Raw genomic sequence first — 20421 nt, forward strand, 5'->3', positions numbered from 1 at the left:
CCCTTTGCCACCTCTTGAAATCTGTGCTAGAACGGTCTACCCTAGTCTCAGGGAAACATGCCAGCTTTAGTGATGGGTGTAAATTACGAGCCTTTGGATTTGTGGATATTACAAGCTGGCACACACGTTATTTGGATTATCACCACTCAGGACTTACACATTTTTGATATGGATTACAAATTACTTGAGAAAAACTCTGAGAACACTTGATTCGTTTTCGTCATGACACATGAAAATATGTTTTTTTAATGAATTTAACAAACATTTATAAATTGTGAAAGTCAAAAGATTTTTTACTAGATTTTTCAACTTCACAATCAACATTGAGCTGTCACCATCCATCATTCAACCCTCTACACACACATTGGTAAATTTTTTTTGTTTACTCGCCAGATTGATATACTAACGATAATAGGTGAGCGCCAGCCAATGAGATTGCCGTTTACGCATTAGTTCCACCCACTACCCGAGAAACCGGTAGTATCTTATGGTTGTTCTTAAAAGCTGAAGAATTCCAAATGAACTTATGTAATTTTGACAGGAAAATACAACAAGGGATATCGTTTACATGTACCACGTCAATTCTGCATGGTATGTAAAACTCTCTCGCTCTCTCTCTCTTTGCATGTGTGTGAGAAACACAGCACTCTCAGCAAAGCGACGGTGAGTCATGCGCCTTCGCACTAGAATTTACGGTATGTCAAATACAGGTACGCTGCACATCCATTGAGATTAATTGAAAAATAGCACAGATCGCTTGATGGAGAGTGAAACTCTGAACCACTCAGTCAGCGTCTACGGTGAGAGCAAATATATCTGTACTAAACTTATACTTAACCTCCAACTCACACACTGGCGAGTAAAATCTTAGAATTTATTAGCCAATGGCTAATGTTAAGACATCATTTAGACACCCAGAGTGAAGATTTAGTCACATATGCGAGTGATTTACTCGCATTGTAGAGGGCTGATCATTACTGTTAACCAACCAGCTGACGCATTCCTGAATCATTGCAAAAGCACATACTGTATATGTGTATTTTGATGCACGGCGCAAATGCAGATCAGCTTACAAAACGGTTTAAATATTTGTGCTTTTTTTTTTTGCATGAAATTGTGAATTGCAGTGTGCATTAGTGAGGTTTTGATACGGTTTAAACGTCATAATTAACGGAATGTAAGTGGCTGGACGACAGAAAATTATGCCCCCATCCCCCTTCTCTTCACACCGACTGTTTTTGCGCTTTTCCAAACCTATGGTGAGATCTGACCCAAACTGAAATGGGGGGTTTCATGACACTTAAAGTGTTAACTATCCATCTAAAACAGGGGAAGATATGTTGACATAATACAGAACCCGTAAGACAAAATGCAAATTCACTTGAGGTGTGATCTCCCATTAGAAAAGCCTGAAGGCTCACATTTCCAAAGCTATTAAAATTTACCAAGCAACTAGGATTTTAAACATGGGCACATCCTAAGGAACGCATTCTGAGAGCAAGGACAGGATCTCACTTTCGTAGAGTGGAGAAAAAAATTGTTAAAATGCTCTAAAAATAAATCTTAACTTTAGGAAAATGTAATACATTATTACAGTATATTAAATCTATTTTTATAAATTATATATTGGAGCTCTATTTATGGGTTTCTCAGTTGGGTAAACTTCTATAGCAGTGAATGGGAGACTACCTCAAATATATATTTTTTGCATTATTTGCTTAAATAGAAACAGAAAAACACCAAGATACTGTTTTCACAACTTTCAAAAGAGGAAGAAAATATAGAGAAACTGATAACAGCAGTCAGAAGAGAGAACAATGTCAACTTTACCATCACTTCTATAGCTGATGTATTAGATAAAGCCTTACAGCAGCATTAACTTTTTTTTTTTTGGATGCAAAGGTAATTATAATACAAAGTACAGTATTATAAATGTACAATATATAAATATTTTTAATTGAAATATATAAAACTTCAGGATTTAAAATGCTGATGACTGTTGAAAGCATCAGTCTGTAAAAAGGGTCCATGAATTATAATGTATCCATAGATATTTAATATTATAATGATTATAAAAACCTAAATAAAAATGTTTTAAACTTTCCTAAACAGTAATATTTGAGAAAATGTGTTAAAGGATGCCTTCTAATACAGGAAGAATCTCTCTTATGGATTTGTTGGCAAGCTGGCACATTAATGAGCTGCATTCAACACCTGCCTCCTGACACTCTATTCCCCCTGAGACGCCCCTCCGCTCCTAAAAGCTCCTAGAATCAATGACAACATATGACACCATGCTCACCGTGCATGGTCCTGATACACTCAAAGCCCTGGAAGTCCCAGAGCTTAATGGTCATGTCCGCTGAACAGGAGGCTAGCAGCTTTCCAGTATGGTCAAAGGAAATGTCCTGCACAGAGTCTGTGTGGCCCTTGAGGGTCCGCTCAAAGTCACCCGTTTCATAGTCCCATACCTGGATCAGACACAAAACACATGTTTTAGCCCAAGATGAGCATCTTTTCAATAAAAAAGCCATTAACTTGTTTGGCAGCTTGTTATGATAAGGTAAAGCATAAAAGGCAGGTCTGGACTTGTAGCTGCTATTATATATTCAGTGAAATATCTGTCATAAAGCCAGATTTTAAACCATCTAAGAAGCCAGACTGCCCTCTGGATACAATCTGAACATTTCATTCAGAATATTTGGACATCATGTTTTCCCTAAATTCAGTTTTCATAATTTTCTTTATCATTAAAGCATTTTTGTGAAGTGAGTTGAATGTTATCTGCTTGTTCGCCTGGATGCAGCAGTATGATAAACAGCCTCAGGGCTTAATGTGAAGATCAGGTTTCAGCAGTTTCTAGGCGGCAGACACACAGGGATAAGCTCTGTCTGCTGCACAGGGGGCCGGTGACAGAAGCCCTTCCACCTGCTTATCTGTCTCCTGCTTCCAAAGAGGGAGACAGAACTCAAGTCGTGTTCTGATAGAAAAAATGCACAAGAAAAGCCTGATGTGGCACACCTAGGTTACTCATGCAAGTAAGCTTTAACCAAGTAGCTGAGACTGCAATACTATTACATAGAGTGTATACTACTTATCTGCCCTCATTGATCTGTCTGTATGTGCTTGATCATCAACTTACTTACCTTTACAACATAAATCAAAACAAATAAAAAAGGAGAACTGTAGAACCACAGCAAACCTAATCTAAAATTCTGGCAGATACCAGTGGCAATAATTATTTTCATGTTTTGGCAGATAACAATAAATGGCCAAAACTGAAATGATATGCTATTTTGCCAAGAAATATATTAAATGCACCAAGTAGATTTAGGCCTTTACATTATAATGTACAGCAGTAAAAAACTTTTACTATTAGATTAACTAAAGATTTACCTTTTGCGGTAAAGTTAAAAGGCTATGTAAATGTAAAAAAGAACATTTGCCCACACAATTTTTTATTTTTGGTTTATTTTGGATAAATGAAAGAATAATTGAATAAATAGATTAACTGAATAGATAAACAAACCAGCAAAATTTGCCAATAACCAACATGGTCCGGTATATCGTGCATCCCTAAAAGTCCGTTCATTTTTATCTGAAAAACAGCCTGAACCAAGAGTGTATACCAGGCTTCAAAAGTAAGGGAAAGAAAAAAATAAAAGCGCATGCTAAAAATCAACTGCATAGTGCTGCATAAACCGAATGGGCTTATTTTAGACTAGAGTGTTGACATTTCAGACAAATTGTGGAGATGAAAGATTTTCCTGCATGTTTGAGCACACATCATATGTTCATGCGCATGTATAAAATATCACAGTCTGAAAAAAACATACTTGTGCATGAAACTGAACAGAAAACCATTTGGCTGATTCAATAACCAGGCTAAGCAAAAGGAGAACGGTCTTGTCAAGTGGCTGTCAAACTGCTGATTAACATAAAAAGAAGAACATTTTAAAGCTAAAAAAAAAAAAAAAAAAAAGGTCTGCCACAGCCTTCTTAACACATCTACATTACACTGAACAGAAGTGAGAAAAAAAGCATCTGGCTGCACAGCTTCAGGCTTCCTGACAATTATAGCTTTGAATATGCGGATGGAGAGAATGGTGCAGAATATATTTGGACCAGCTCTAGCTGTCTGGTTGAGGGCTGCCCATGTTAAGATTGGGAGGGCTGGGTATTTTAGGGAAGGGTTTAATAGCATAGAGTACAAAACTAGGGCACAGGAGGAGGGGGCACAGACTCAGGTTGGTGGCCGTAGCTGCCAGCACTGAGGCGCAACATGAATCACTCGAAGAGCAAGTGTTTGAGAAAATAGAAGAACCCTTTGTAGGACTGATTCCAAATAAAATACAACATAACAAAGGGGGTACCTTGCATATACTATACTTCTGAATTGTTTGGCTGATCTAAATAATAAAAAGCTTTCCTCTTGACTTTAAACCCACAAAAGATACAGAAGACCTCACCTTTATTGTTGCATCCTCTGAGGCAGAGACTATGACGCTGAAAACAGGATGGAAAATGACTCTGGTGACAGGACTCCTATGGCCGCTCAGGGCGTATCTCTCAGGAGGACGGGGAATCCATTCTTTGGGGTCTCTCTTCTGTCCAACTGGCCCACCTATATTAATCTCCTCTTTTGCCTCATTCAGTTTTGATTCTAATTCCATCACCTAGCAGAAGGCATAATGGGTACGACTCATTACACACATCAAATAAAATGAATGAAAGTGACATTTTTGGATTACAGTTTCAGCAGTTGAAATGCAGCATTTCTAAACCCTAAATTTTGGCATTTCAGACCATGAATAGTCAATGAGTCAAGGCTGCCTCAATGGTTCTTAATAGGATTTGCATTAAACATGAAATGCGCAAACCTTTTTCTGTAATCTGATGACTGAGGTCCATTTCTTTTCCAAAAGACCTGCATACTTCTTATCCAATTCCTCATTCTGGTGACAAAAGATGACAAAAGCATTACACCTTAACACAACACACAACATTTTATTTATTTTTTTTAATCAAGATTTACATATGCCTAAAGTAAAAAAAGAAAGCATATACCCATCACCCCAGTGGCAACAGTAAATTCCCTCTAAATCCCTTCACATGGGTTAATCTCAAGCAGACAAAGAGAGCTTACCAAGAATACAATTACACAAACACCGCACTGTGAAAAATCAACTTTAGGGTGCCTGGCACCAACTAGATCTTTCATTTAGTTCTCAAAATTAGAGATAAATAATTGCCATTGGCATTCTCTAATCCCAAAAACATTAAGTAGCAAACGCTGATTATATCTACTGTACTACCCATGTCTGGGGGGGGGGGGGATTTGTTTTTGGTTGGCGCGCCGGGGTGGGGGGGGGGGGGGGGGGGCAATATAACATGGCCAATATCTTATGTTTTATATGAATAATACAATAATAATAATAAAATTAAATGCATAATAAATTAACACACATACACCATTACCTTCGTTCACCGCGTCAATTCATTCAAGGCTTTCAGTCTATGGTATGAAAGTATGAAAATCTAGAGGTATGAAAATCCAACAAAACTAAACCCTCACATTTCCAATCCCTGACAGAACAGATTTCTATGGTTGTGTTTTTAAATATGCAACCTCACAGTCTCAGCCGGAAAGCAATATGAAGGTTGTGTTTTCTGAAAGAAGTGTACATGTGGTTTTCACTAGACTGGTCTCTAACCATGAAAAATGCAAAAGCATAACACAGCTCCCAGATCTATGGATAATGAAAAAAAGGATGTGGCAGACAAAGAGAATAAGAGAGAGGCTCTTCTGGAGTAATATCAGAGATGTCCAGCAGAACAGGTGCTGTCTGTGTGATGAGAAGTGGAGTGAGAGGGGTCGTGTCATGCGTCTCTGAGGGAGAGGGGCATTTAAAGCCTCTACAGAGGACTGATCCACCATCTGCTTGGACCCTCTGCTATGTGTGTTGGCCAATGGCTAAATACCAGTCCCATCAGCCGTGCCAGCCTCTGGACTGCCGTCAGACAGTCCATCAGCTCCCTCCAGCCCTCAGAGCACCACTTTACAGCTACAGTTATGCCTAAAGTCACAAACCCCAGCCCCCCTCTCAGAACATCTTAACAGCAGGAAGGATCGATGATGAAATCTCTTCTGCTAAATGAAGCTGTGTTAATAGCATTCTGTTTAATTAAAGAGAGCTTTTAGCACCATAGACCACCTCTCGGTCCATAAATCTGATCAATAAATCATGCTCTTTCTTCTCTGTACAAAGGAAATAAATAGTTTATATTCTGTCTAACCAGGAGTGTTTTCAAACAAGAGCTTCTGCATGTGCCAAGAGCTCTCACATTTTCAGACAGCATATTACGGCAAGGCATTTTCTGCTGAATTGGAGTAATTCTCCTGGTCTACCCTGTGATAATGGAGAGACACAATTTAGTATGTCCCTTTATCAATGTGAACCATCGCTGAGACGACAGGGAGCGTCGGGCTTTACATCTGCCACACATCATAATTATCTCTGCACTGCCTTAATTCAGCACGTGTGCCGCCAGACACAACCTCACACAGAGGTGCCAATTAAATGGGGAATACTTCAAATTAAGAAATATTGGTTTGACTGGGGTATAAATGGAGGGGGTTCCCACACTCACCACGTCTAATTCTGCCTCCTTTTTGAAAACGGAATATGCCTCTTCATATCCATTGGAACGAAGGTAATCAGCTATCGCTCGGTTTCTGAAAAACAAAGAAAAGCCCAATTAGTTCTCTTGATAACCAGGCTTTATGATTGTGGATTAAGAAAAGAGCTGTGATAAGAGCTTTTGACACAACTGAAAGAACATGTGTGTCTTGAGCACATATTCAGACAATGAAAACCTGCTGAAAGTAATCATTAGTGTACAAGTATTTTAGATATACCTACTTGCAAAGGATGAGCTTTTGTAATGCATTATGTACCAATAATAATAATAATATTAGACAAGTATATGTATTTTAAAGAAAGAAAATAATAGTAATAATAATAAACATTAATACTCATTACATTAATAATAATACTCCAAGGCTTTATTTCCATGTCAAAGACAGAAGCAAAGCCTTGCTATTTCAATAAAAAGTGCTAGGGGGAAAAAATCATAATTTAAAGCTAAAATAAAGTGTGTGCACATTCACAAAGAATAATTTTACAAATGCTTTCTGCTTAAATAGGGAAGGAATATGTCAGTTCTTTGAAGGAAGCCACCTCTGTTTTCAACACATTTTGAGCTGCTGAGGAGTCAGCAAGACTGTGGTGAGCGGAAGATATTCATTGATAGTGGTGATAGCGAAGACAAAGAAGGCTGTCAGAGACGCCACTCTGCTGTCCAAACTCTTCCTGGCATTGTGATGGCAGAAGGATCCACAGCCGTGAGGAAACAAGGAGCCCAATATGGAAATGCTGTTTCAGCGAGACAGCCACATTGTTCACAATCTACTCTTAAATCAAGATCAAAATCAAGATAAGATAAAACATCTATAGACCAGACATCAAAGAGTCTAACAGCACACACAGGGAGAGGAATAACTCTGGGTGTGGCATGGTTAGAGATAAATGATATGATTATACAGTATATACAGTGTGTGTTTGGTGGATGGGCCAGTTCACTAAAGAGCAGACAATGAAGTGACCAAGCTCTGGCACCATATCTTCTGCAGCCTGTGACAGTGAGGGTGCTCTGTTTAAAGTCAAGGTCAGCATGAGGTTATCTCTCATGTGACAAGCGACAGGAATGAACTACACACTGCTTCATGCTGGAGGGAACATATGAGTGTGTGACTCTACTCTGCTTTGAGTGGGACATGCTTGACAGATACCTTCCTAAAGAGACAGCTCAATAACAATGCTTCTTTGTGAGTCAAACAGAGCCGTTCAGCTAAACAAAATTCTGATGATTATGGCAATGTACATTCTGGAAAGTTTTGGGAGTGACAACCGCAGTTAAATGCAGGAGTGAATACCCTGAATTAGCATTCTGTGTGCATATTGTATACAGGACTCAGTCACATTTTGACGATGATAAGCAAAGCCACATTTTGCTATTGCACTGCTGTTAACAATAAACATGGATGACAAGAGTTCAAATTCTTTAAATGCATTCAGTAATAACCAAAAATTAAAACATCAGAGTAATTAATTATTTCCCCAGTCTGTGTAGCTCTCATAAAAATATTATTATTATTACTGTTATATTTTAGACTGCAATTAAATGAGGTACATTTTTAATTCATCCAAAAATAAAAATTCTCACTCTCATTTCCAAAATGATGACCTTCTTTCTTTTGCGGAACACAAAAGAGTACATTTAAAAAAATCTGTCTTTTTCCATACAATTGGACATCTATGGTGTTTGGTTCTAAACGTTTTTTAAAATCTTCTTTTGTGCTTCACAAAAGAAACTACACAGGTTTGGAATGACATGAGTAGTAGTCGACCGATATGGGTTTTTTGACAGCCGATACCGATGCCGATATCTTCGAAAGCAGGGTGCCCGATGGCCAATATAAAGCCGATATCATTATTTATTTTAATTCATATTTAAGACATTTGAAATAATTTGAAAATGGATTAAAAAATAAAAGTGTAAAATAAACATACTTATACTCTAGAGGACAAAGCATTTTTCACAAATAAATAAATATTTAATAAAAATATAATTAAAAAGGAAGTTAACACTAACCAACAGGGCACTCAGTATTCTGGGAAGTTTGTGTGCATTGGGAATCATATTTTTTCAAATAAAGCCAAGGTAACATTCATTTTATACACAGCACACAGTGAAAATGACATGAATATGACAGTGGGCAAATGCATAAATCACAGCATAATTTGAAATCAGTCACGAGTTTAAAGTTTATCGATCGCACGTCTCCAGTGAAGCTGAACTCTCCTCCTGTCCGTATTCAATTCGCACAGACCATAGGACCGACCGTCACAGAACACACGATCATGCAGGTCACATGCACACTTCACAAGATCTCAACTAGATTCGACTAAGTCTGCAAGGTTTGTGAAATTAAATGTTCATCATTAGTCATTCAAAGATTTGTTTAAATTATATAAATGCGTATTTGCGGAATGCTGAAGGCAAACGAGAAAGTATTATAATGTTTGCCTTTAATAATATTAAAGCAATCGTTAATACTTTTTTGCATACATTTTAATTTCTTTGTTTAACAGTTATATCTGATTATTAGATAGACTTCTATCTGTATTAGACAGAACTGAATGACAACAGCGAACAAGAGGGAGAATGTGAGCACTGTGTGCTCAGGCGCTGCCGCAGCCGTTCTCGGCGCAGTCAAAATAAAAGTCAGATGCGGCGTCAAAATAAAAGAAAAATTGGCCTCGAACACATCAGTCAAACAGAAAAACGTATCGGCCGATGCCGATATTTGAAAAATATATTGGTCGACCACTAGACATGAGGGTAATGAAGACATTTTGTAATTTTTGGTTGACTATCCTTTTAAATGTAATGCCCAACAACAAATATTGTATTAAAATGAATATTTTAAATCCCATTTATCAAACTCTGTCTGGCTGACATGCATGCAAGCTTGTTCAATCAGTGAAGTCTTTGAAAGTTTAAAGCGACTCTCTTGCTGTTAGGACAAGCCTTTTTGCAGAACAGAAACTCATAACAATTCATAATTTACAGACAAGAATATAACCGTGAAATGTAAATTATGTACTGTAGAAAAGCAATCCTGAAGATCATTAAACAGCAAATGCAATGTCAAAAAATATAAGCAGCCCACATGAAACTGTGCTTATGAGCTTCTTTGAAGCATTTAATAAAATGCTTGAATAAACAGTGAGATGTGTTTTCTGTATGTGACAACAGTGACTTTAATCTCAGGGCAGAAATCAGAGTCCTTTTTGAATCTATCTTCAGATTATCATTAAGATGGCCACAAGATGATGTTCCAGCGATTCATCTTGGATGATGTGTTGACAAAGACCAAAGATCAGTGTTGGCACAAGCAAACACAGTGTGTCTCCCAACAATAACAAATTACCTTCAATTAATTCCCATTATGAGGTAAAGTGCCATGACATTTATGGCGCTTTTCCACTGCATGGTACAGCTCGGCATGGCTCGGCTCGGTTTGCGTTTCCACTGCAGTTTAGTGCCGCTTTAGAATGTGCGGGATTATTCACGTTGTTAGTTGCGCCGCCTCTACTGCCGCGACTCCTGAAACTTTTTTTCATTCCGCATCGCCCCATCAAGCTCTCGCTGGATCCACTCCTCTGCTATCAACGAGAGGAACGTCTGTACTTCCTTAACAGACAACGAAACAGCCACTTTTTGGTTGTTAAAAAAAAGGTGCGCTCGTTCAAACCAGTTGCGTTCAATCCTTCGCTGGCTGTGCGGATTTAAATCTACCGGTTCTGTTGTGTTTGTCTCACAAGTTCAGTGACGCAGGTAGTGACGATTCTCTCCGACCAATCCGTGATCAGCAGAGTTTACACGTCATGTTTTGGTAACGGTACGGTTCACTTGGAACCTCAACCAAGGTGGTACTAAAAAAAAAAAAAAGAACCAGGTACTATACCCAGTGGAAAACCCCCCAAAAGTGAACCGTACCGAGCCGTACCATGCAGTGGAAAAGCGCCATTAGACCCATCAGACGCATCTCCCCCTCATGCTAGTCCTCACACACCTGCCCACCCACTGCTGAATACATAATCCAAAACCCAGATCACAATTACAGCCAGCCACAATTGCTATTTGTTTGCTATATTGCTAGCTGCAGTCACAATCCAAATAAAAAAGTGGAAATAAACTCTGCAAGCTATAAAAACCCTTCCAGCTCTCCAAAACTGGCTTGTAAGGAAGGACATGCAGTAGCAAAGATGGCGAGGAAAATAAAACATTGTGAACAAACAAATGAGTGCTCATAGCTTTGGGCTGGTCTCCATGGAAACCATCTCAAAATCAGCAGAGCTGCCAATCTAGACAGCATTTTTGGGCAACATGCATCTGAATGTTCAAACACAGTGAGCACCAAGGGAGTCTATGATGATACGCTAGAAATATGTTGTTGTTTTTTTTGCAACATGAAATAAAACAACCTGGTAACGTATTTTGTTTATTAAAAATAGATGTAAACCCATTAATCTGAGAAAATGAGTATTCATAATATCTGACACCTGCCAGCTACATAAGGCCATAAGATTTTCATAATGCAGAAAATGTGGACAGAATCAAGGAATTCAGTCATTAAAATGCAATTTACTGTATAACGTGGAATGTCACGGAATTTGGTAAAATGTAGATGAACAAATCAAAAATAGGCCATACACTTAAATTCACAGACTAGTGTCTATGAATATTAAACCGCAAAATGACTGCAATTTAAATATGAATTCTGCATGTGTATCATCTACACGTGCACTTGACTTCAACAAGGAAATCCACTTATCACAATAACTGTATACAGCTTTTTGATTAATTTAACAATATCAGCTAGATTTAATAAGGTAATAGTAAGGGAAAATAATTTAGGTTAAGTTAGAATGAGATGAAGGTCAACTTTCCTTCAAATACCGTATTCTCCCGAATATAAGACGATGTTTTTTTCTTGGAAATACATCTGAAAAAACACAGTCGTCTTATATTCAGGGTCTAGACTTTGACATGTCACTAATACACCCACAACAAAAGGTGGTGCCAAATACGCATTAAACGAGTGTGCCATGAAATACGTAATGTAACGCGTGCTGTAAAGATCGCGAGTAAAAACAAAAGAAGCAGAAAACCTTACAGCTGCATGAGTCGTGACTGTCACGTTAGCCTGATGGGACCAAACTCCCTTTATGATTTTAAAACGTAAGACAGTACCCAGATTTGAAGACTACAGTAAGATTTAACTTCTACTGTTAATAAGATTTTGGTAGGCTACTATTAGATGGATAGCCTAAATGCCCTAATTCTGATGGGCTACCTGTTTTATTATTATTTTTTTTTAAATGGTATATCAAAAAATTTATATATTTTTTAATGTGATTGTTGGTACATTTTACCAGTTTTTACTATACTTTCAAAAATTTATATAGGAAAAATATGCAATATGAAAATAATTGAAGACAAAATGTGTTTTACTGAGAAAAAAAAAAAACAAGATTTGGTTTTTAAAAAGCCTTTTTCCAAAAGGTACATCTGGAAAAAGGGGGGGTCGTCTTATATTCGGGCCAATACGGTAGTTTTTGAACGGCAAGCTCATTTCTCTCTAGAACATAAACAAGGCAGCATGCTTCAATGGCTCCTTTGCTTCATACTGAGTTGAAATGTGATCAGGGCTGATTTTCATGCCATCATGGCCAGCTTCTATGCTGTTGGGAAGGAGAATATGAATGTTTTGTTGTCAGCTTTTAAAAGCTAGGAGTCATTGCAATGTTTCCTCTATGAAACCAATTTTGCTTATGATATAGATGGTTTTGTTACAGACCTGAATAAGTTGACCTGTTTAATCAGGTGCTTGCATTATTTGCATTTACCCGAGTTCCATGAAAATATGATAAAGAATCTGATGAATATGATAAAGAAAATGCTGTCTTGGTGCGTTCAAGTCATGTCGGATAGATCGTATTTACGAGTTGAACGCACATGAACGCCAGCAAAGTTGTTATTACAAGTGGGAAACTCGAAATTTTCTTTAAGCCCCGAGCTTCCGAGTTGGGGGCGTGTTAATGAGAAACATGGGGGAATCGATGGATGCAACGTCTGTAGTTGACCGTACATTTTTGTTAAAATTGATAGTTTAGTTGTCATATAAACTTAAATTGGTCATGTTCTTGTTACGCAGCTGAAATCCAAGTAAAAAAAAATGCAGACCCTGTTGTATTTTCTTGTAATTTATTAAAAGAAGGTACACCGCCATCTTGTGCCGACTACACTGACTTGAACGCACCTGACGTCGTAATTACGACTTGTCAACTCGTAAGTATGAACGTCCCAGGAGGACTTGAACGCAGCATAAGCTCTGAGGAAGGCTTGTGGGCAGATATCAAGCATGCATGACGCTAACAGCATCTGCCAACTAGCGCTGGGCGATATGGGCAAAAATTCCCATCTCGGTATTTTTTGCCCGATTTACGAAATACGGTATATATCTCGGTATTTTAATTTTTGTATTAAAAAAAAATATCTGATAGATATAGATATATATACATATATATATATATATTTATTTCACTTACCGCCCAATGTTGTCCAACAAAACAATACATATTAAAGGCTATGAAACCAAATAAAGTGAATGTAACCGTGTAAGCCTTTATATTATGTGCAAAAAAGGGTTAAAATCACATTTCATTCTATCATTGTAACATTGCGATCTACAAACAAAAATAAGGCTTTTAAAGCAGAAGTTAAATTCACTAAACTAAAAATGAAAATAAATGAGAAGCACAGAGTTGTGTTAGGCTATTTTGATTATTCCATTACAGTCACTTTACATTCAGTGCTATCATTAGGGTTGGGAACCGATAACCGGTTCTTATTCAGAACCGGTTCTGTTTTTTTTAAAAGAACCGGAACCGTGAGCAATTTCTACGTTTCGGTTCCGGTGCGACACGTAACCAAGCGCTGTGAGCAGCCTTGTGCCGGTGTTTCCCGTAAAGAATGTCACAAACCAAATAACAGAAATGCGGCCTGCCTCTTTTAATTACAGAGCACATTGTTTCTCATGACACGCACTCCACAGATGCGCTGTGTCTTTAACTGCCGAACACATTGTTTTCCACAACTGTACGCGCACTTGCATCTTTGATAAATGCGCATGTTGTTTTGTCTGACTGTACATGTACCGGCAGCACGCAGCTCCTGCTGCCACTAAATTACATTATATTTGTCCCATATTGTCATTAATATACATATTGACTTCAACTTGGACCACTAAATAAATAGACTGCTATTGTTATGCAAGTATGAGGGTTAGATTATTTAGCGTACAGGTCATTGATAAACAAAAAGTGATAGAAAATATTTTCATGCATTTTAAATGTTTAAAAATGTGGAAACCACTCATTGCGTCACACCATCTCCTGACTGCAATATTATTTGTAAAATAGGGGCACAGAGTTTTCTGTGACGTCAAACTCCAGATACAGTGACTTAACTATCCTCTCACACGAGTCACCTAAGAGAAGAATTCATTTTCAAAAATGAAATTCAGGCCCTGAATAAACTTTTAAAATCTTGATTGGATCATCACTATAAATAGTTCTACATGATAAAAAGAAGGCTTTAAAAAGATCGGTATCGGTGATCGAATAGGTAGATACTGCTTTCTGTGATCGGCCTCAAAAATCCTGATCGGAGCACTCCTCTTCACTTTAAAGACATTTCACTTGATAAAACTACCATTAGTTACACTCTGAAACAAAAGGTCTTCACTACAACCCACCAAAATAAAATAAAAAGATTGACAGAAATATATTGTACTAGTGCTGGGCGGTATACCGGTTCATACCGAATACCGGTATTTATTTTTGTTATGATATGAATTTTTTTTAAATACCGCAATACCGGTGTATGTCACTTAAACAACGTTCGAACGTGACACTGTTTGAAAGGGGTCAGTTTTCACTGTTGCACTGTGGTGAGGGAACAGCTGTATGTGTTACTAAGCGTGAAAGTTCTGAAACTGAAGCTGTAGAACTAATAGAACGTGATGACATAGAAGAACTCATCCACAATATCCACATTGACCACCACAAATATCCACCGCCCCCTGCCATCAGCTCCCGCGTCTCACACACACACACACACGAGTGTGACTTTAGCACTAGCTTTAACAACTTTCAGACCCTTTTAGCGGCTTTTTTCCATAGAATATTCATACTGACAAACCTAGCGACTTTTTTGGATAAACCTTAGCTATGGCTCAGTTGGAAGATTTCGCCAGTGCTGTCCCACGAACGCGAGGTCTGACTTTCCCGGAGAAGTGTCACCTCTCTCGGCGTCTGTTCTGTGCAGTGAGCGGCACAGAAGCAGCGCATTCAGTTGGCCGCACCGCAGCAGACTCGTCAATAAATGTGTACAAAACGGCGTTTCCAAGCACCTGTCGCTTACTGATTGTTTGGAATTATAAATAAATATGAGCGTAGTTCGTCTGGTAATATCACATGCACTTTTTTTTTTGTTTTGTTTGTTACTCAGACGCAGGCAGTGCGCTGCATGAGACAAAAAAGTAATATAGCCAAAACAACCGCATAGCTGCTCTTCAGTGTAGATGCATGTTGATCCACGATTTTATCAGACGATGCCGCGATTATAAATGAGAGTGACTCGTGGTTGACATGTATTAAAACGGGTCATGTTTAGTCACTATTTAGTGTGGTATTTTTTTGACACATTCACTCATGACAGTAAAATTCTAAGTCAATATATAGCAGTATTTCTTCTCTCAATCAGTAAAAAATATGGTTAACACCTGGTCATGCATGAAAAAAAAAAAAATACCGTCATATACTGTGAAACCGGTATCATTTTGAAAAATACCATGATATAAATTTTTGGTCATACCGCCCAGCACTATATTGTACAGTAGAATGTATTTGTTAAATAACAATAATAATAAAGCTTATTAAAGCATCTTACAATATCACAATTTTTCACCCATGTTGTAATTTAAACTGCAAATCTTAATTTAATTGTTTTAAACTGTAATTTGGGAAAATATCAAATGGAATCTATGGGGGTGGGGGGGGGAGATAGATTTCATAACATATCTAATAGTTAATTTAATCAAGAATTTGATTTTTAATTACAGTATGCTTCAGGACCACATGACTGAATCTGCAGCTAAAGACCATGTCAAACTAAATCTAAAGCACTAAAGCAGGCCAGTGGCAGTATGTGTGTGCAATGTGTGCATAGGAGGGTGGCTGCAGGAGAAGAGATGAGAAGCATTACCTCATTCTTTCTGGAGGAGACTCATCTCGCTCTAACATCATTTCCTCTAAGTGCTTGCTTCCGGATCCACATCATCACTGCCAGCCAGACAGCATCCAGCACCCCTCCCACCTCGATTCCACAAACCCTGCGCATCTCTCCTCAGAAAACAAACACTGTCTTATCAGACTGCGATGAGCCCCTGTGGGTATATCGTGTCTGACTGCCTCTGGCGTGTGGATTTGCTTTGCTTATTATCCAGCTGACATCATGAATCAGAACATGGCATCACAGGACTGCAGAATGAGTCCCTTTGCAGGCTTTGGGAGATGGTAACCTTTGTACAAACAGAGAAAGGAGTCTGATATTCCCTGCAGCTAGCCTGTACATGAAACATGGCCAACAGAAAGTGGCTTTCATCAAAGCTAGCACTCTCTCTTTGAGGCTCTATCCAGGGATTCTACAGGAAAGCTGATTATTCCCTGACAAAAGGCACCCGAGCAGAGGTTGCTGCAGTTCTGCTGAGGAAGCGCACACAATGTGTTCTCTGAGCATCCAAGTGGACTTTACACTAGTTTCCAGTAAGAACCAGTTAGACAACCCTTTTCACTCAATGTCTAAACAGAACAAACGAGTTCTCAAAAGTGATGACTAAAACTAGTGAACCCAATAAAATAATGCAGGAACCACAGCAGGTCTAGCACTCTGACCTTATCAGTTCTCAAAGAGCCTCATTTCATCCGCACTACAGCACACTGTATAGGTCAAACAACGCATTCACTATGAACAGGGAACGTTCTAAATCAAAAAGAGAGCATGTAATGAATCCATGATGATCAAAGAAACGAAACAGCAAGCGATGTATTACGGTTACAGCAAGCAACACTATTAATATTGCTCATAATTAGGGATTAGTTAAAAAAATAACAATAAAAAATAATAATGATGATAATAATAATAACAATTTAAATAGAATTTATTTAAATTTTTAAAACTAATTGAGATTTTTCCTGATACAAATTGTGATTGCTATTTTACATGAGTTTATTTAAATAAATAAAATCTGCAGGTGTGCTGTGCTTGATTGTAAGGCTGCACAATTTTACCAAAAATTGTAAATATATATGCATGAGACTATAAAATAACATTAATATTAATAATAAACACCCTAGGAACAACCTACCAATGGTTTTGCCACAAACTAAATCACTCATGCAGCTGCATAGGAACATGCTAAACACCACCTTGAATGTTAGTCTACTCTGGAAATCATACAATGCTAGACAGTTCAGGTACAAGAAAACTAAAATCGCAAGTTCGCAACACCCTGAAAAATTTGACACTACAGAAAGAAAGCCACCCAAATTGTTAAGTGAAGCATACAGATCTTATTTTAATGATTATGATGAATGTAGGTTATTTGCAAATGCTCCGTGTTCTGTCAGTTCAGTGACGGCAGACCTTGAGTTAGTGAGTGTAAAGGGCACATGCAATTAGATGCGCGTGTGTGTGCACAGCATGGGAGTGTTGAGCCAGAAGCGTCCTTTTGACAGAAGCATTAATGATATTTGGGCTGCTCCGCAGAGGCCACACCCCTTAAGACGACTAGCAGAGTGGGGTCTTCGCACTAATGCTGTGTTTTTGTTTACAGTCATTTGAATAAGGTCCTGAGCCATGGCACAATCTCACGTATGCACAAGTACACACACACGACAAGCAGGCAGGAGCGAAGGGATTTCCACACTCTTTCGAGGGGAAGTTTTAGATTACACATTCACATTCCCTTGCTGGTATGAAGGAGTGGCAGCTGGCACAGTAATCTCTGACTGCATGTGGCACTAATGCATGTATTATGCGTGTAAAGCTTTGCTCAGCTCCTCCTCAGGAACCTCTTAAGCATAAACAACTACACAACCACAAAATTGCCATTCAAATGCCACCTAATGTTTGAACCTTTCCTTAACATGTCAAATTTCTGGCGTTTCTATTACCCTATTTCAGCCCTCCACAATAATAGAATAAATCTCGGGCTGAAGTCTAGACTGATTCTAGGGATGCTGAGGTAGCATCTAAGTCAAAGGATTGAGGCCCCTAAAAGCAGCAGCCACCGCAGTCACCTCCTCCATGTGCCAGTCTGCAGATTAAATCCATACTGCTGATGGGATTCCTGCTGACTGGCTGGCGGCAGCTCCATCAGAGCTCGCCAGGGGCTGGCAAAGCAGCTACGTTTTAGAATGAGGTAGAGAGGTGGTCTCCAGAGCCCAGGCCTGCACACACCTGCCACACCTACAGCACAATGCTAAACCACGGCTGTCATGATGAAATTTCAGATGACGACTGAAAGTCAAGTGTTATTCACAGGGCAGAATAACATATATAAATATGAAAATTCATACACACACATATCTATCAATATATATATATATATATAATAAAAAAAATTGTATGTACAAGTAGGCGTTTTATTCAAATTGCTTAAAACCCAGCTAAATTAAATATATTTCAATAAATTAACAACAGCAATAATAATGATTAATAATAATAATAGAAATAATATAATATAAAAAGGTAAAACTTTAATTAATAATAGTTGTTTTGACCCAATTCTAAAGTTAGGGATGTCCATTTCGGTTATTTTTCCTAACCGACAACCGATGCTCGTTAACCCATTTTTTACTGTTAACCGACAAGATTATTTTAAATTAGAATTGAATTAAATTAGAAAGGGTAAGTGTCTGTGACCCATTAAAAAAAAAATACTAACATTTGTTTACCGGGGATTAATTTTACATGCGCAAAAAGCAGCAAACATGAGGATTCACATGGTCTTCATATCATATCACGCACCTGCAGAGCTTCTGCCAGTGCAGAAAAATATAAAATAGCTAGGCTACAAATATATATATATATATATATATATATATATATATATATATATAATATATATACAGTGTGTACGCAATGATTGGACTTGATTAGGAAAGCCACACACCTGTCTATATAAGACCTTACTGCTCACAGTGCATGTCAGAGCAAATGAGAATTATGAGGTCAAAGGAACTGCCTGAAGAGCTCAGAGACAGAATTGTGGCAAGGCACAGATCTGGCTAAGGTTACAAAAAATTTCTGCTGCACTTAAGGTTCCCAAGAGCACAGTGGCCTCCATTCCTTAAATGGAAGACGTTTGGGACGATCAGAACCCTTCCTAGAGCTGGCCGTCCGGCCAAACTGAGCTATCGGGGGCGAAGAGCCTTGGTGAGAGAGGTAAAGAAGAACCCAAAGATCACTGTGGCTGAGCTCCAGAGATGCAGTTGGGAGATGGGAGAAAGTTGTAGAAAGTCAACCATCACTGCAGCCCTCCACCAGTCGGGGCTTTATGGCAGAGTGGTCCGACGGAAGCCTCTCCTCAGTGCAAGACACATGAAAGCCTGCATGGAGTTTGCTAAAAAACACCTGAATAAGATTCTCTGGTCTGATGAGACCAAGATATAACTTTTTGGCCTTAATTCTAAGCGGTATGTGTGGAGAAAACCAGGCACTGCTCATCACCTGTCCAATACAGTCCCAACAGTGAAGCATGGTGGTGGCAGCATCATGCTGTGGGGGTGTTTTTCAGCTGCAGGGACAGGACGACTGGTTGCAATTGAGGGAAAGATGAATGCGGCCAAGTACAGGGTTATCCTGGACGAAAACTTTCTCCAGAGTGCTCAGGACCTCAGACTGGGCTGAAGGTTTACCTTCCAACAAGACAATGACCCTAAGCACACAGCTAAAATAACGAAGGAGTGGCTTCACAACAACTCTGTGACTGTTCTTGAATGGCCCAGCCAGAGCCCTGACTTAAACCCAATTGAGCATCTCTGGAGAGACCTAAAAATGGGTGTCCACCAACGTTTACCATCTAACCTGACAGAACTGGAGAGGATCTGCAAGGAGGGATGGCAGAGGATCCCCAAATCCAGGTGTGACAAACTTGTTGCATCTTTCCCAAAAAGACTCATGGCTGTATTCGATCAAAAGGGTGCTTCTACTAAATACTGAGCAAAGGGTCTGAATACTTAGGACCATGTGATATTTCAGTTTTTCTTTTTTAATAAATCTGCAAAAATGTCAACAATTCTGTGTTTTTCTGTCAATATGGTGTGCTGTGTGTACATTGAGGGAAAAAAATGAACTTAAATGATTTTAGCAAATGGCTGCAATATAACAAAGAATGAAAAATTTAAGGGGGTCTGAATACTTTCCGTACCCACTGTATATATAGGCCTATACGAGAAACATATTTTCACTTAATTTAAAAAATGAAAGGACAACTGTACAACAAGTAGCCTATTATGCAGAGTTTCAGTTCATTTTTGTGCTGTGCGAAAGAAAACAGACGACAGAAAGCGGCATCCTATTTTTCTTTAGGCATATTTTACAAAAGCACAAAGATTTGTTTTTATTGTGAATGTACACAAATAAAAGGCAAACCTTTTACAA

General features: G+C 38.5%; 1 protein-coding gene across 3 annotated transcripts in view; it reads right to left on the reverse strand.

Moving 5' to 3' along the window:
* Nucleotides 1-20421, reverse strand: part of LOC107592620 (lissencephaly-1 homolog A) — a 47564-nt gene that overhangs the window by 5765 nt on the left and 21378 nt on the right. For all 3 annotated transcript variants that reach the window (XM_016282156.1, XM_016282158.1, XM_016282157.1), the window contains exons 3-6: nucleotides 6652-6736; nucleotides 4881-4955; nucleotides 4470-4676; nucleotides 2303-2471 (exon numbers count right to left, since the gene is read on the reverse strand). In XM_016282156.1, the coding sequence (XP_016137642.1) occupies nucleotides 2303-2471; nucleotides 4470-4676; nucleotides 4881-4955; nucleotides 6652-6736 (536 nt within the window). The remainder of the gene's footprint in view (nucleotides 1-2302; nucleotides 2472-4469; nucleotides 4677-4880; nucleotides 4956-6651; nucleotides 6737-20421) is intronic.

Source organism: Sinocyclocheilus grahami, unplaced genomic scaffold, assembly GCF_001515645.1.
Source record: "Sinocyclocheilus grahami isolate Dianchi unplaced genomic scaffold, SAMN03320097.WGS_v1.1 scaffold155.1, whole genome shotgun sequence".
Classification (NCBI taxonomy): domain Eukaryota; kingdom Metazoa; phylum Chordata; class Actinopteri; order Cypriniformes; family Cyprinidae; genus Sinocyclocheilus; species Sinocyclocheilus grahami.